At 46.4% G+C, this 16,888-nt stretch overlaps 1 protein-coding gene across 1 annotated transcript; it reads left to right on the plus strand.

Moving 5' to 3' along the window:
* The first annotated feature begins 438 nt into the window (after positions 1-438).
* On the plus strand, positions 439-14,597 carry KRT8 (keratin 8). The gene is made up of 9 exons (XM_069230646.1): positions 439-921; positions 5,225-5,433; positions 6,394-6,454; positions 7,243-7,338; positions 8,703-8,867; positions 9,409-9,534; positions 10,623-10,843; positions 11,828-11,883; positions 13,676-14,597. Exons 1-9 carry the CDS (start codon positions 583-585, stop codon positions 13,906-13,908), a joined length of 1,506 nt encoding a protein of 501 aa, XP_069086747.1. The 5' UTR covers positions 439-582; the 3' UTR covers positions 13,909-14,597.
* The last annotated feature ends 2,291 nt before the right edge of the window (positions 14,598-16,888 follow it).

The raw sequence follows: 16,888 nt of genomic DNA on the forward strand, positions 1-16,888 counted from the left end.
TATGAATTTAATTTTGAGACTTTTATATAGCGCTGACCTGACCCAAAGGCATTAGAGTGCTTTACACGAAAGCAGGAAGTGCATTTCTGTTAACAAACAGCACAAAACAACTTGTTAGGATTACATAGCGCTTATTGCCCCTGACGAGGTGCTGAAGCGCTTTATGTCCAACACACAGTCTCTGACTCCCTCCGTAGTATCGTTACAGCCTTCTGGCACGCTCTCGGTGCACCGGGTGCGTGTTGCCATGTGCCAGGCAGCGCCTCGTCGTTTGCTGCACAAGGTTGAATGTTGCACCTTGGTGATGTGTGTTTTTTCGGACAGGGCTCCTTCTGCTTGATGCACTCAGAAGCCCTTACCCCCTCCCCAGAGGGGTTTGGCAGTGGGAGTGGCCGGGTGCTGCAGGTGTCAGGCCCTGCCCGGCCCAAGCTCTGCCCCTTGGCTCCTGCACAGCCATTGAGGCGGTGCTGACACCCGATCCCTCTGTATAAAGGCGCACTCCTGGCCCCGGGAATCGCTTCAGCCTCCAGCTCTCTTCCCAGTCACTTGTCGCTCTCCCTCCGCGTCTCGTCAGCCCTCGCCATGTCCGTCCGCAGCCACCGAGTGTACAAGACCAGTTCCGTCCGGCCCGCGGGCAACTTCAGCAGCTTCTCGTACAGCTCCGGGGGCCCGTCCATCACCCGGGCCAGCACCTCTGGGTTCACCCTGGGCTCCAGCTATGGGGGCGGCAAGTACAGCCAAGGCTACCGGACGGGCTACGGCTCGGGCAACATGGGAGGGGGCATCACGGCCGTCAGCGTCAACCAGAGTCTGCTGGCCCCCCTGAACCTCGAGATCGACCCCAGCATCCAGCAGGTGCGGACCCAGGAGAAGGAGCAGATCAAGACCCTCAACAACAAGTTCGCGACCTTCATCGACAAGGTGAGCCTCTTGGATGGGAGGGGGGAGATGGGTGCATAGGCGCGGGTACGGGGCACTGGGACGCAGAGAGTCCGCCCCGAGCCCAGCCTGGGATGTATTTGAAACTCATAAGTGTCGAAAGAAAACTCCTTCAGGACACCAAGGCTGGGGCTCGACTTCCCTGGCAGGGTATCCCACCACAGACCACGTATCCGAGAGCGAACGGCTTCATCCGGGGCCTGCCCACATCACCCCAAAATGTGCTTGAAGGATGTGTGTTTTCTGGAATGTATAATAAGCTTACATTACAGTTTAGAGAACAAATAGCCCGGAGTGTGCAGCTGGTGTGCCAAAGTGGCAGCATTGTTTGGGTGCGGGGCGACTGTGAGGGCACCGGCAGACCCATATAAGGAGGGGGCCGTTGTGCTGGCACCGGCAGGCCCGATCTTTGTACATGGTTAGGCAGAGGTGGAGTACGGTGGCAGCTGTTATGGTGTCGTGGGGCTGTGCTGACGCCGGCAGACACAGTCATTGGGGAGGAATGCCTAGGATGGCCCCGAAACGAACGGGTGTGGTGCCAGCTCGGACCCAGAGAAAGGTGGCTATGAGTGGGCATGGCAACAGCACCGACCCAGGCTTCGAAAACAGCGTAAAAGAGCCACGCTTACTGACATAAGCCGGCGCATTCTCTGCTGGCAAATGCGTCACATTTCGGAGTAAAGGACAGTTTGGTTGGCACTGGTAGGCTCTCACTACGGAAGGGAGGTTGTTCTGGCACCCACAGGCAGACCCGCTCTCCGCGGAGGAGAGTTGTGCTGGCACCGGTACGAGCGATGCCGTGGGGACGTGCCTCTCCTGGTTCAGCACAGGTGTACCAAGTCTGAGGAGAATCAGGCTGCTGCCACCAGACCAGGCCAGTGGGAAAGGGCCTGCTGTGCTGGCTCAGTCAGAGGAGTGTGGGGAAGCCCCTCCTGCTGGGACAAGGGGCGGTGTTGGCACCGGTGCACGTGAATGGTCACCGTTCGGGTACAGGGGCACGAGGCAGTACAGGCGCAGGTGTCCAGTGCCGGCAGTGGGAGGCCCAGTGCCTGTGATGGGTCATTGTGCAGGCACAGGGTACAGAGGCAGTGTTACTCGCCGGCGCAGTGGAAATAGGGTGTACTGATACTTAAAGTCAGTACTTACTGGAGCCTGCAGCAAGGGACGGGGGCAGCGCTGGCAGGCACGGGTGGGGGGCAGTGCTGCAGCCTGGCACAGGAAAGGAAGGCTCTGGTGGCAAAGGCTGAGCCGCGCCTGCGTTGTAACCCAGACTAAGTCACAAAAATTATCTTCTTAAAGAAGTTTTCCCGTCCGGTTCATGTTACACAATCTCCTGTGTTTGTGTCATTGAACGCGCTGCTCAAGGCTCTGCCATGTGACAGAGCCATCCATATGACGCTGTCTCCAGTTAGCTTTTCTCAAAGGGAATTCCTTTCTGCTTTCTTCTGTTTTTTCCAGTGTCCACGACAGCGACAGTTTAGAAAGATGTCCCTTTCCCTCACAGTGGCCCTGACAGGCCACACCCTTCCAAAGGTTAGGACAAGGCCTTCAGCCTGGTACAGAGTCACCATAAGGGCGGGGCCGCCACCTGCGGCAGGGGCGAGGGTGGCACCAGACAGCGGCTCGTCACAAGCTGGCAGTGCGCACATACACCTGCCAGACGAGGAGCAGTAAGTGTACCCACACAGCGGAAACAGTGAGCGCACCTACAGGGCGGGGGCAGTGCGGGTACCCGTGCAACAGGAAGTAGTGAGTGTACCTAGCCAGATGGGACAGTTACTGTACCCATGCAGCAGGGAGCAGTGCGTGCCCCCTTACAACAGGGAGCAGTGGGTGGACCCATAGAGCAGGAAGCAGTGAGTGTACCAATGCAGCAGGGGGCAGTGCGTGCACCATTGCAACGGGAAACAGCGAGTTTTCCTAAAGGACACCCATACATCAGAGAGTTGTGGGGGTACCCACGCAGCAGGGGACAGTGAGTGGACCAGTATATCAGGGGCAGTGAGTGTACACTTACTGCAGTGAACAGGAAACGCATCAATGATCCAGACAGTATTACATGTCCATTGAAGAAGGGGAGGGGCTCCATGGTACAGGAGCAGTGTGTGTACCCATAGAGCAGGTAGTGTACTCGTACAGCAGAGAGCTGTGGGTGTAGCCTAACAGCAGCGAGTAGTGCGTGAACCCATTCAGCACCGAGCGGTGAGTGCACCTGGAAGCAGAGAATGTCTTTCAAACTACAGGGAAAGATTCTAATCTCGCCGCATCATAGGATTTTTCAATCCCAGACCTCCGAGTTGGCTGCACACTGCCGACTGCAGAGATGTCCACAACAGTCCTGCAAAGCCTGGGCACTAGGTGTGAAGAACTCTTCCTCAAGACAACACAACCCAGGTAAATGTAAAAATATACTTCCAAGCAAGCAACTCATGTAATGCTTCAATTGCTCAATGGGCTTCCTATAAAAAATGCAGGCTCTGGAAATGTGTGGATTACTGAAAGATGTGAAGAGTTTTTTTCTGGCATAGAGACACTTCTGTGTCTTTCACCCTAAACACATTTATATATTAATTGGAGAGACAGACAACCCCAGGTTCCGATGGTCCTCCAGTTAGCACAGAGCGATGCAAGAGGACATACATAGGAAGCACCGATAGGAAAATAATTAGGATCTGCCATTTGGGGGATACAAGAGTGTAATATTCTAGCAAAACACTTTGGCCTCCTTGTAGACAAATCTGAAAGCAGGGCCATCAGCAGTCCTGCACACAAATGCTGCACATCCACCACTGTTTGCATGAGTTAACTGTGAGGCAATTCATTTAATCATGTTGGGAATAGGATTACCACTTTTGCGTTGCTATCAAGAAAGAGGTTTATCTACGGCCTATCGCTACACATAACTCAGTCTGCAAAAAATCAGTCCATCTCAGTGGTGACCCGCCTCGTGCCTAATGGTGAGCTCATTTGGACAATAGGTGACCCAAAGCTTTGTCCATCATGACTTATTCGGAAGATAGTTGGCACAATGGAGGCCCGAGTATTAGGAATTACCAATAAACCTTTGCTGGAGGTGTGGTGCAGACTTTTGAATAAGGCACATGGGCATTCACTCCTGAAGAGAACAGTTTTTAATGGTGATTCTCTTGCCACCAACAGTTTCATCTACGAAGACTGCTGCAGAAGGTAGCTTCATCAAGGGATATGATGTTTATATACCTGTAAGCCAAGCAAATTGGATTTAGAGCTGGTCTCTGTACAGTGGCAGATGATTCATTAATGGCCATGGGCGGGGACTGTATTTCAGCCTTGGTCAGGTCCTGGGGACTTTATTTCAGCCTGGCCATGTCTTAAAAAGCATCCGAGGCAGTGTGGGGATCCCATGTATCTCCACCAGGTTGGTCCATTTTTGGAATCTTGTAGGGACTGATGCCCCCTTTAATGAATGCACTCTTTAAAGTAACATTGCCCATATGCAAGCTGCAGTATCTCCTCTGTCTGACCGAATACAGTATCTGAGGTCTGAACAATTTGCTGAGGTGGTGAAAAAGCTAGGGAAAGCTCAGGCAAGGCCAAACAACTTCTGGTTATCAGTCATGTGAGGGACCTCAGGTTAGCTGAAGGACAGTACCTGCACTCCAACCTGTCTGTAATTGCAGTCCAGCCCTGCACACACAAATAGCTACTATAGTAAAAAAAAAAAAAATCTGAGGACAATTGATAGGTTGGTGGATAGGCCGTGTACTAAGGGCTTTGGACATGGAGTTATGGTTGGGTTAACAAATCTAAAGTAAAGGAAGCCCCCACACAAAGCTCACTTGTGCCAAGTATGCAGCCCAAAAAGAGCAGGATGCTCAGAGTGAGAGAACAAATATGGCTATCTTCCCTGATTACTAATGATTTTCCACATCAAGGTGAGCAAAATAACCTTCTATGAGGTGCAGTCATATGGGGCCTAGATATCCTCAGTGTTACATCTGGCCTGATGAACCACAGGTGTGATATCAGTAGTCTCTTGCTCCTCAGAGGTTGCGTGCTTTGCTGCTGCATGTTTTATACCCAAGACTGGGCCTGAGGTTACCAAGGTCTTGCTTTGTTTTGGTAAAGATGAAAGATTTGCAAATCCATTTGGCAATCCCTACATGAATGTAATTACATTTTCCTATGTGTTGTGACGTGGGCTGAAGGAGACACAGCATGTTTCGTATGCTATACATAAATGTTGTGCAATGTGTACTGAATCCCCATATATTTTTTGTCATAGCTCACTATCTCTTGTCTTTAGGTGAGGTTCTTGGAACAGCAGAACAAGATGCTGGAGACAAAGTGGAACCTCCTCCAGAACCAAAAGACAACCCGCAGCAACATGGACAGCATGTTCGAGGCCTACATCAACAACCTGCGGCGGCAGCTTGATAACCTGGGCCAAGAGAAGCTCAAACTGGAGTCTGAGCTCGGGAACATGCAAGGCATGGTGGAGGACTTCAAAAACAAGTGAGAGGAATGGGAGGAGAGAGGAGTGTGTGTGTGTGTGTCTGTCTGTAAACATATCTCAGGAGGGCTAAGGGGTTCTACAAGGAAGAGGCTATCTGAAGATCATGATGCAGCAAGAAACTCTAAAGGCCGAGATGACACAGGATCAAGTGGTTTTAGGTTTTTTTGCTGCACTCTCCAAACCCCACTTGTTATGTTATTGGACTCTTAAGGTGGTGTCTTATCTGAACATGTGAAGTTAGAGACCTGGATAATACTGATACAGCTGGGTTTGACAATCCCTCAATCAGTGTCCATTACTCCTAGTGAGTCTATCTGCATTACACTGCCCCACTAGATTCACGAGTGCATTGTTCTCCAGAGCTCCCAAGGAAACCTGTTGTCACCTAGCTCATAACATGAACGTCCAATGTTTGATGCAGGATGCCCATTTGACAATACCACAATTGTCAATCGTGATAATTGTTAGTACTTCATTGGCATCGTGATAATTGATAGAGCTTCATTGGCTAAAAGGTAGATCTTCTGTCGGATATGTAGTGTTATTCATTTTCTCCATGTATTATCATCCTCAGGTGTCAATGCTTAGCTAGCCTCTTGAACTAGTACTCAAATGACTGCCCAGTATGAGTAGGGGCAGACATGTTGTTTGTTACTAGGATAGTATTGTTCACAATAAAGGTGATGCTAGCTGCTTTGCTGGTGTCACATGCTGTGGAGCTTTTACTGTTGGTGCAAGAGCAATGTCAGGTCCACCCTCTGGTAAAGTGTGCAAAACTTTCAGTGTCAGCTTCCAGTTTTGCTCTTATTTGTTGTGGGTCCTTTACGCCAAGGCGGTTGGTCGTTCCTCACAACTGAAACAATTTACTCCAAAGAGCTTTTCACTGTACTGCTGTTCATAACTCACCCCAGTGATTTATTGTAAGTCTGAAGTAACTAAACACTCTCCTTCCAACCCAGGTTTGAAGATGAAATTAACAAACGGACAGAGATGGAGAATGAATTTGTTCTAATCAAGAAGGTGAGCTTTCCCCTTGGCCCTGCTTTTCTTTGAGATTTTGGGAGCCATCTTCCAGACTGTGGGGCTCCTTATTTCTGTAGCAGATTGAGGGGGACTCTCACACTAGCCAAGGGCTTGCATAATTGGGACATTTTAGGGATACTCTCACTCTGGCTCCACTGGCCTCTAGTGGACTGTTTCCGGATCACCATGTTATAGGCCAGAAGTTACAAGGACATCATATATGTCTTTTGACTGCAAGAGGTGCAGGCTAAAACACCTTGCCCTTAAAGTTACCGTCGTTCGTCCTCCTCAATTCAGCTTCCAGAGGCTGTAACACATGAGATTTATGAAAACATAGTTTCATCCTGATTGCTTTTTTGGGATACAGGCATTGTGATTTAGTGTTATTAAAGAGTAATAGGTGGAAGGAGCTCTTGCACAACACATACATGTTTTTTATCAACATTCCCTACAGTCCATGGGAGGCGGAGACAGTCTGGGCAGTGATGCCCGGGATCGTTCTCCTGAACAAGCAATTAGGGCATTAGGGCGAATTAAGCACAAATGCTTTCATCTGGCATCTTTAAATCTTAAGCTGTGTTTTATTAATGTCAGTTCTAACCTAAAGCTATAATATTGCAATTCCTATACATCGTATTTCTTCTCAGTGTATGCCAAACGTAAATCTGATTATTCTTTGGGCGGGCGAGGGGTATGAAGTCTGCTGCCTAAGAGCTTCCTGCTTTCTCTCTTCTCCAAATCACTGAATACCTGACTTTAACTGCCTTGTTGTTGTGTTTCACCAGGATGTGGATGAGGCGTACATGAACAAGGTGCAGCTGGAATCTCGACTTGAAGGCCTGACCGATGAAATCAACTTCTTGCGACAGCTCTACGCAGAGGTGGGGTTCTTGCTTCACCCCTCTTAGTGTGGTACTGTCTCATATTCTGCTTCTAATAGCAGCCCAAAAGGATGCCTCGCTCTGAAATTAATACCTTATGCTAGTGAATCGTTAAGTCATTTTTGCACAGAGGAGTCCTCACTTATCAAAGCCATCGTGGCAAACAGAAATGGCAACGAAGGCAAAAACACTACTTTCCTGTGGAAGGGCCAGTTTTCCTTAATTTTTTTGAGCCCTTCAGGTAATCTACTGTTTTGCTCTACCTCCTGCCCATCCTCATGTTCGCTCTAGTAACTTGTTTTTTGGGATACCCCAGACTATCTTTCGTTAAGGGATAGGGAAAGACAGAGCATGCCTTTCTTAACACCATATTCTTTGCACACCCGTATGTTCTTTTATATTTGCTATTGATATTATAGACTATATTGGTACAACAAAGAGGATGGGTAAAGATGTAAAAACGTACAGAGCCCATGAAAAATGAAAAACAGAATACAGCTTCATCTTTAGAAGCATCGCTGATAAAAAGAACCAGGCTTTTAAGCATTTGCAGAATTTTGAATGATTTCTTGCCAGCTTAAGGTCCTACGGGAGAGAGTTTCAAAGCTACAGTAGCCTTCGTTGGTAGCTCGCTAGTCATTTTCTTCGCTGATTACGAGCTGGGTGTGATGAAATAAGACACCCAAAAAGTTTGGAGTACAGTGGTGAAAGGCTTAACATACTAACTGGAAACAGCCAATGAGAGAGATGCCACAATTCACTTCTATCACTGTTGGCTCAAATGGGAGCCAAGCCACTGGTAAACACAAGTGATCGCTATATCGCTATCCAATATTCGGGTAAGGCCACATCTCTGGCACTATCATTTATGAGTACAGTGATCATCACAGCAGATGTTAGGCTCCCAAATGAGGGAGAAATTAAGCAACTGGATCTGCCTATACGTTTCTTCGGTGTTAAAATTTGGGTATGAAATCAAAACCTGGAAAAATACGTGAAGTTCTCTCGTTCTTGTACTGCCCTCTACATTCAATCATCTTTCCCCCCATTAGTCCTAGCTATTAATAAGACATTTCTATAAGATGCTCATCCAATTTAACACCTTTCTCGAATTACTAAAGTTTTTTGGTCTTCTTTAAGTCTAAAATCGGCTTTTTGTACCGATTGTACTGTTATTGCACTTCTAATGCTTCCATGAAATGTTTTGAGGGTTTGGCCATATTGCGTGGGGGCAGTGCCACTTTGTACCTGGTCTGTAGGTGCTGTGAGATGGCAGTGGTATTTCAGAGTCAGTCAGTGGGTGATAGGAACAGTTTCTGAACTCCACGTCCCACCAATAACCTTTGCCTTCTTTAATGCGACAGGAGCTGAATGAACTCCAGTGCCAGATCTCCGACACCTCTGTGGTGCTCTCCATGGACAACAACCGCCAGCTTGACTTGGACGGCATCATCGCCGAGGTCAAGTCGCAGTATGAGGAGATTGCCAATAAGAGCCGGGCTGACGCTGAAAGCATGTACCAAATTAAGGTAAATTCTGTGTGTGTGTCTATCTGTGTGCCACTCTTCATTAGAGAATGAGCAATGCAGGCCACTGTAGAATCTTAACTCGCCAAAAACAACACTTGTCTTCCTAGCATTCCCGGATCTTCATATTTTCCACTTCCTTGTCACATATAAACATTAGTCCCCTTCCTGACATTCTTGATGGCTTTAGACGGATGGGACCAAAGTAATGAATTAGAGATAAGTAACTGACTAACACTTATCATAGACAAGCACCCTCCATATCTAAATAAGAGAAGCGCTACAGGCCTCTCAGTGAGTATGGAAAAGTATACATCAATACCAATAACAATACAGTAATCTAATCTAATTCAGACTAGTTAGTCTGAGAACATGCATGCTGCTTTAGGAGAGCCCTCGAACTGGTGAACCTCCAGCACGTGAACAGTCAACTAACTGACCATGTAGCGTGTTCTGGCCCTGTCCAGAGACTCAATGCCCCACGTGACGTGCTCCAGCCTCCCCTACCATGCTCACTCTTTTTATTTTGATTTCCTGCCTTTAGTATCAAGAGCTGCAGAGCTCTGCTGGCAGGTATGGAGATGACCTACGCAGCACCAAGAATGAGATCGCAGAGATGAACCGCGTAATCAACCGGCTGCAGTCTGAAATTGATGCCCTAAAAAATCAGGTAAGAAGGAGACAGTGCAAGGAGGGACTACGATGACAGCACAAACTCTCCCAATCAATGTTATTGTGCCTTACACAGCAAAATAGGATTTCTAAAGATGCTTTCACTTCTATAACTGTGTATCCATTTAAATGATCAGGCACAGCATAAGGTACAATTTGTTTTATAGAGCATGTGTTGTAGTAACTAAAGAGTTGACATATTTCTGTGTGATCTGGAGGGGCCTAACACTCTCCTCGTTCCCCTACTCACCTCCTCAACATGCATCTCTCCCTATTCATAATGCATTATGCGGGCATCAGCTTGAGGCAGGGTACCATGTAGGTAAAAGGAATTTAACTTTTTTCCATCAGCCCTTCAGATAAGGCTACCTCCAGTGATAGAGTGTTTATCTGCAGAAAAGCAGCGCTGAGCCTAGCCTTTGCTTTCCTTGGCTTAGTGTGTTCTGTGGGTTTTAGATGGCTGCTCCTCTCACTGGGACTTGCGCATACTTAGGGTTGGACTGACCTATAGGGCAATCAGGCAGTTGCAGAAGGGCTGGTCTGGCAAATTAGTGCGTGGGCCGGTTTATTTTACTGTTTCCGGTGGGATGGGTTTTCCTGCTGATTTACCTGATATTAATACAAATGTTGCCTGTAGAAAGCACCAAGGCATGTAATCTCTCGTACCTTGCAAAACACCTGAACAGCATGTCTTTACAAGTTCAAAACTGCCCTGCATTGCAAATGGTGGTTAGTTATTTGCTATCTGTATCGCTAAGGGGGTACCTGGGTTATTTTCACTGCAGTCCAACCCTGTGCATTTTATGGCCCCTAGGAAGGGTGGAGAATATGAGAGTAATGCTTGGGTCTTCCTAACAACCATGTAACACCATGCTGGTGCTGATTTCCTTCTAAACTCCTTTTTGAACTCTCTCTTTTCTTAAAACCATGTTCTGCCCTTAAATCTCGGTGTTACCAAATCCTACCACTTGAGCTGCCCTCTTTCCATCTTGCACTTTTTATTCTTCAAGATCTCCCCCTACCATGGTCTTTTAGGAACCTGTGGGGAGCTGTACATTGACGGGTGACATTTCTCCCATTTTGTAGCGTGCCAATCTGGAGGCCGCCATCACTGAGGCTGAGGAACGTGGAGAACTTGCTGTCAAAGATGCCAGGTCTAAACTGGGCGAGCTGGAGGCAGCCCTGAATAAGGCCAAGCAGGACATGGCGCGCCAGCTGCGCGAGTACCAGGAGCTGATGAACGTTAAGCTTGCCCTGGACATTGAGATCGCCACCTACAGGAAGCTGCTGGAAGGAGAGGAGAACAGGTCGGTGCAGTAGACTCGTAAAATGTAGGCTGGCACCATGTCATTCAAGACAGAAATACACAAAGTTGTCAGTAATGAAAATGCATGCTCCATTTACTGAGATACCACACTCTGTGCAAGTGCCAGGGAGGCCTACAATTTTAGGATATACCACACAGTGTCACTGCCGAAGAGGCCTACTCCATTAAGGAAAACAACATACTATGTTTCTGTTCAGCGGCTACCAGTCAAATAGAAGATCTAACATCTTACAGCCAGTTTCTCAGCCCTATATTTGCAAATGACAGTGAAGAGGTTGTTCTTCAATGCATATTCCGGGTGCAGTTAAAACTATGAACCAAGGCTGAGGCATGGTGGATCACTTAAGTAAATGTGGGAAGGGTCCTTATGCTCAGCAATATTGTGGCATAGTGCCTTGCTCAAAAGGTGCAGGTACTTCGAACAGTTACCAGGTACAAACTTATTCAAAAAGGCTTCTCAGTACACATAATCATTTTTCACTGTATGCGTTTCGGGCCAAGCAGGCACCGACTGTTCCACTTCTTAACGTTGCATGAAAAATCACACACATGCATCTTAACTAATAGTCAACAGTTTATACACAAATACACAGACCTAAGTCAAACAACAATAGTACGCCATGATGTACGACAAACACCATGACATGATATTTAAAGAAATATAACAAAACAGCTCCAGAATAGCAATGATGAGCCATTTTCTGAATTATTTGTGGGATGCAGCTCTCTGTTGTCTGAGGATGGGAAGAGGTGCACTTACTTGTCAGTGCAGGATTCTTGCACCTTTATGCACCGAAAGCTACAGACTGGGTCAGCTTATGCAGAAGGCTAAGTTCCTCTGGTTCTTCCTATATTTAGCATACTGTAATGGCGTGACATGAATAACACACTGTCAAAGTTAAGCCTATCATGTACTATTCATATACTCGTGAATGTTGTGTAACCCTGCTCTGTTATGTACCAGGTTGGAATCAGGTATGCAGAACATGAGCATTCAGACGAAGACTTCCGGATATTCAGGTACGTGTTTTGTGCAGAATTTGGAAGCAAGCTGAGCCAGTGACAAGAATGGGTGTGCAGAGAGGGCAGTGGGACATCAGGATGCAGCATACAGAAGGACAGGAGACGGACAGGAGACTGCCAGGGGCCGCCCCTGATTTCATCAACTGTTCCTGGCCGAGAGAGCCACAATGTAATAATTAACAGAGAATGGGCCACCTTATTTATTAAAGGGGGTAGTTCCTCATTACTGTTAATGTTACCTTCTGTTTCATTTGAAAAGCCGCCCCTTCTCTGGTCTTTATATTCCACTTTGTGATCTACTTGAGCCCCTGAAACAAGGAAGTGGCATCTCAGGAGAAGTGCAGTCAGTGGGTGCAAAGTAAAAGGCTGCCTTTACTTGTTGACACAACGAAAACTGAAATAACCTTTTGCTTACACCTTTCTGCTGAAACTGTCCTGAAGGCTCCACTCTCTACCCTCCTCAGATGTGACTTCCGGTTTCAATTCTTGAATGTAGCTCACAAAATAGAGGACACAGGTAAAAAAGATGAAAAAAAACATAGTACGTCTTTGCAAAATTTAAAAGTAGCAGCAATTCTTGATTGTTGACAGTTCAACCACTCATTTAACTCTGACAGAAAAAGCAGGATCTTTAATACAGTTTAAAAGTTCTATGACTGGAGAAAAAAATGTAGGCCCATATTTAATCTTTTTTAGCGCTGCTTTTGTGCTGCTTTTTGATGCAAAAATGGCGCAAACTTACCAAATACAATTGTATTTTCCAAGTTTGCGCTGCTTTTGCATAAAAAAATGAGGCAAATACGGTGCTAAAAAAGTATAAATATGAGCCTTAGGGCCTCATTTACAAGAAGCCTGCGCCACCAGAGCGTCATTCTCAATCATATCTATAAGGCGAAGCAGAGCCACCCTGTATGACTTCGCATGACCTCACACAAATGGAGTAAGGCAAGGCAGCGCAAGTCACTGCATTCTCTTACTCAGCTTCAAGGAGGCGTTCCATGGGTGTGCAGTGGGTTTTCCCACACAACCCCCATGGGTTTTGATACATTCACATATTTACAAATATCTGTGCACCTCCCCAGAGGAGGCGTAACGAGAGGAAATAACTTAATTTCTCCTAGTTTTTTCCTCTTTCTGTGGTGGATTCTGCCCACACTTAAAAAGAGGAAAACACCTCCATTGATTGTTTTTGTGCAGGAAGGTGTCCTTTCCGGCACAAAAACAATTGTACCAACACCACAGACACCCTTGCATTATGGTGCAAGTGGGCCTGTGTTGATGCTAGTCACCAGTTGTGCTCCGGCGCAAGCAGAAGGGACAGGAATGTGCCATATTTGCCTAATAGGGCACATTCCTGCCCTTTCCTTTTGACGCCGGGCAGCGCAGCAAAGTGACTTGTTGCGCTGCCCAGCAGCAAAAATGTGTAACTAAGTCCCACAGTATCGAGCAGTAGGGCACAAAATTGGGGCTAGAGCAGGGGATATAAGTAAGGCTTTAGGAAGTGCGGTGTGGTGTGTCTGTGCTGCAGGAGGAGGTGTCTGGGGTAAATCTTTGAGTTATGGAGGGATGCAAGGACGAAGACTCTATAATTTAATCAATAAGAGATGTGATTAGAATATATGCAGCCACTGACATAAAGGTTGACAGAAATTTGCCATTTCACGTGTGGGTACATGTGAGCCATGCAGAGCTTCATGGAGCTGCAATATGTGGGAAAGGGAAGTACTTAACATTTCTTTCTCTTCTTGGAATGTGCTAACAAGAATCTTCCTTGTTCTACTCTCCTCAGTGAGCAGCGGGCACGGCGGCGGTGGTTACGGCAGCGGTGGTTACGGCAGCGGTGGATATGGCGGCAGTGGCTTTGGAGCGGGATTTGGCAATGCATTCTCGAGTGGAGCCTACGTTGTGAATGCTGCCCCGCTGGAGAGCTCCAGGACAAAGCGCACTGTCCTGGTCAAGACGGTGGAGACCAAAGATGGGAAGGTCACGTCAGAGTCATCCGATTTCTTCACCAAGCCTTGAATTACCCAACAAAACATTTCACTGTTCCTAAGTGCCTTCCATCAGCTCAGCCTCTCCTGGCAAGCCAGGCCAATTTCTCTGGGACTTAGTTTCAGGCAGATATTGGTAACTGGGTATACTAAATTCCCATCATAAGGAATGTCCCCCTTAGACACTTGCATCCAATGTTAAGTGCCTTCCTAAATCCGGCTGATGCAAGGTCCCAGGTGCAGTACTACCCGAGACATCAGCGGGTTCTTCATACTATAACTGTGGCCACGTCTATGAGCTTCTAGGAAAGGCTGAGCTCCTTCCTATTCTCTGCCTAGCTCCTCCTGAATTGTCCTTCCTGCTTTCCCTGCTAAACACCCTTCTGTCAGCTAAAGAAAACAACCAAAACACACTTTCACGCCTAGTGTTAATATCAAATATTTGTACACTGCCGGAATCAAATCTGGACACTCAGTGCTTCTGGCATTCAGTCAGCTGACAGCAAATTAAATGGCTGCAAGACATTCATCCTAGCATCTGACCCAACAGTAAAGTCCAGACGTGGAGCTAAAGGGTTGAAGATGCCTCTGTTTCCAGGCACTTCTTGCAGCTTCCATACGTCTTATGCAAATATATGTTCTTTTCTTCACGCTCCCCCGAAAGGGATCTTTTCTAAGACGGCTGATTTCATGCAATAAAACGTCTTTTTTGTTTAAGAAGTGTCTGTGTGCTGCTTATTTGGCAAGACTTGTGGTGTGCGACACATCGGTCACTGGAACATTTTACCTCACAACTCTAAGGAGCCGGGACCTGGGACCTACCACTCATCACTCAGCTTGGCATTCTAGCAGATATGGCAAGCCGGAGATTTCCTGCACCGTTTCCATATTTAATACAAAAAACACTGGGTGCCCATACGTAAATATGCCACAAGTGTCGGTGTCACATCACTCCTTAATTACAGGCCGAAAAGGGTGAATTAGCAGAAGAAGGCAATGATTTAGACACGTTTTCCCCTAATAAAACCTTATATTTTAGCCCCTTCACCCTCGGAGATACCAGTTGCCTCTCCTGCATATCTAGACAAAGGAGGCCGGTTTGAGGTTATGTTCTGCTCTGTTCTTTTGCTGGTATTTGTATATGTTAATGCTTCATAGCACCCTTTCAAATTTCTGGGAGTGCGTCCTCTCCAGTTCTGTGGTTTCCACCGCAGCGCAGGATTGAGCCGTCCTTTGATATGTCTTGTGTAATGGGCACATGTCCATCTCTAGGTAGAGCAGAAATATTCATTGAGCTAGAGTTGTTTGTGGTGATGTAAGCTCTAGATCTGAGAGCTAAAAGACTGTAATTACACCTGAAGATTAAAATGACCTTTTCAGCTGACAGGTGGGCATTCCCTTGCATGTCAGCGGCTGGCCAATGTAACAAACCCACATTAACAAAACGGTTACACAGCGATGAGAGGGTATTGTAGCTATAACCTCAGTGCCTCTCACTAATTCATTTCTGGGTTTGTGGACCTCTGTGACGTACAACTCTTCTGCAATGCATACCTAGTGTACACATTCTATAGCAGATGGACCAATGTGGCAACTATGTCCTACTTGCCCATTCAATGCCCACTCCTAGCTCCCCGCTGATAAAGTCTACCCTGAACTCAGAGCTTATACACATATACCAAGGCTGTGTCTGTTCGGGTGAGGGCTTTAAGAGTGCTGCACAACATTCTGCGCACATCAAGTGCAAGTAGGTAGTCTGAATGCACGCTGTTGTCACCAGATGTATGACTTTGTGTTATGCTTTTCAGGAAAGAGTTCAGCTTTTCAACTTGGAAGTATCTGATTTCAGATACATAAGAGCGTAGGGAAAAGGATTATAAGAATTTTTTTTTTTTTTACTTAAGCCGGGCTAGCCACTAAGGACATGCTGTCTAAAGCACCTATACTTGGCCTTGTCCAATAGAAAGATTTTTTTTTAACTGGCTCTCAAAATGTGAGATATCCTTACAATCCTACTCTGTGGAAGGGATTTGAAGACCTTTGTCCACTGCGTTGTAACGCGGGCTTGATGTTGTCTGTAAGGGCTGGTGCTTAATTACAGTGCACATCTCTGCACTAACCTGCTAACCCTCATACCTGACACACTTGGTGGTAAAAACAAAGGTTTCCAGGTGAAGCGATAACAAAAGCCTTTACATCATTATATGAAAAAGTGTCTATGTCTTAGGGTAACACGTTTCCAAGTCACAAGATGCAAAAAATATGTGTCTCACTCGATGTACAAGATTTTTAGGCTGGAAAAATAACATAACATGACAATCGATTTCAAGTCACAGGGCGATGAAAGCTTTCAGACCACAAGACTAAAACCTTCAGGTCATGAGGTAACACAAACATCAAGGTTTTAAGATGAAATACATGAGCACTCATAAGACAACAAATGCTCCCAAGTCGCTGAATGACACTAACTCCTGGATCATGAGATGATAAAAAATCCCTGAATACTCGATAATCAAGGATGTGAGACAAAAAAACAACACAAACGTCCTGTTCACAAATGACATAAACCTCCTGGTCATAAGATGACAAAAGTGTCTGGTGGGTAATGAAAAACTACCCAAGTCAGGAGATGCTAAAAGGTTCCATAAAATGACATACAAATATTCCACAGTATATGAAGGTAAAGTTTTCAGGCAATATGACAAAAGGTTTCAGTTCATGAGAAAAAAAGGGGTTGGAAAGAGTGTAAAAAAGACTTCCAGGTCATACATGATTAACTTTTTTTAATTAAGCCAGGCCACATGATGATGCAAATTTTCAGAAGAGAAAAGCTTCTAATAAATATATGAAAAAGTCTCACTTATGAGACAATTAATACCTCCAATTTATGAGACACCTATCACAGGGTACTATGATCGAATAAATACCTGTTGTTGCTTATTGTAGAAGAGGATCAAGTAGTAGACCAACAACTCCAAGATTAGACCATACCCTCCAGCCTTCACATTTTC

This window comes from Pleurodeles waltl, chromosome 4_2 (assembly GCF_031143425.1).
Source record: "Pleurodeles waltl isolate 20211129_DDA chromosome 4_2, aPleWal1.hap1.20221129, whole genome shotgun sequence".
Classification (NCBI taxonomy): domain Eukaryota; kingdom Metazoa; phylum Chordata; class Amphibia; order Caudata; family Salamandridae; genus Pleurodeles; species Pleurodeles waltl.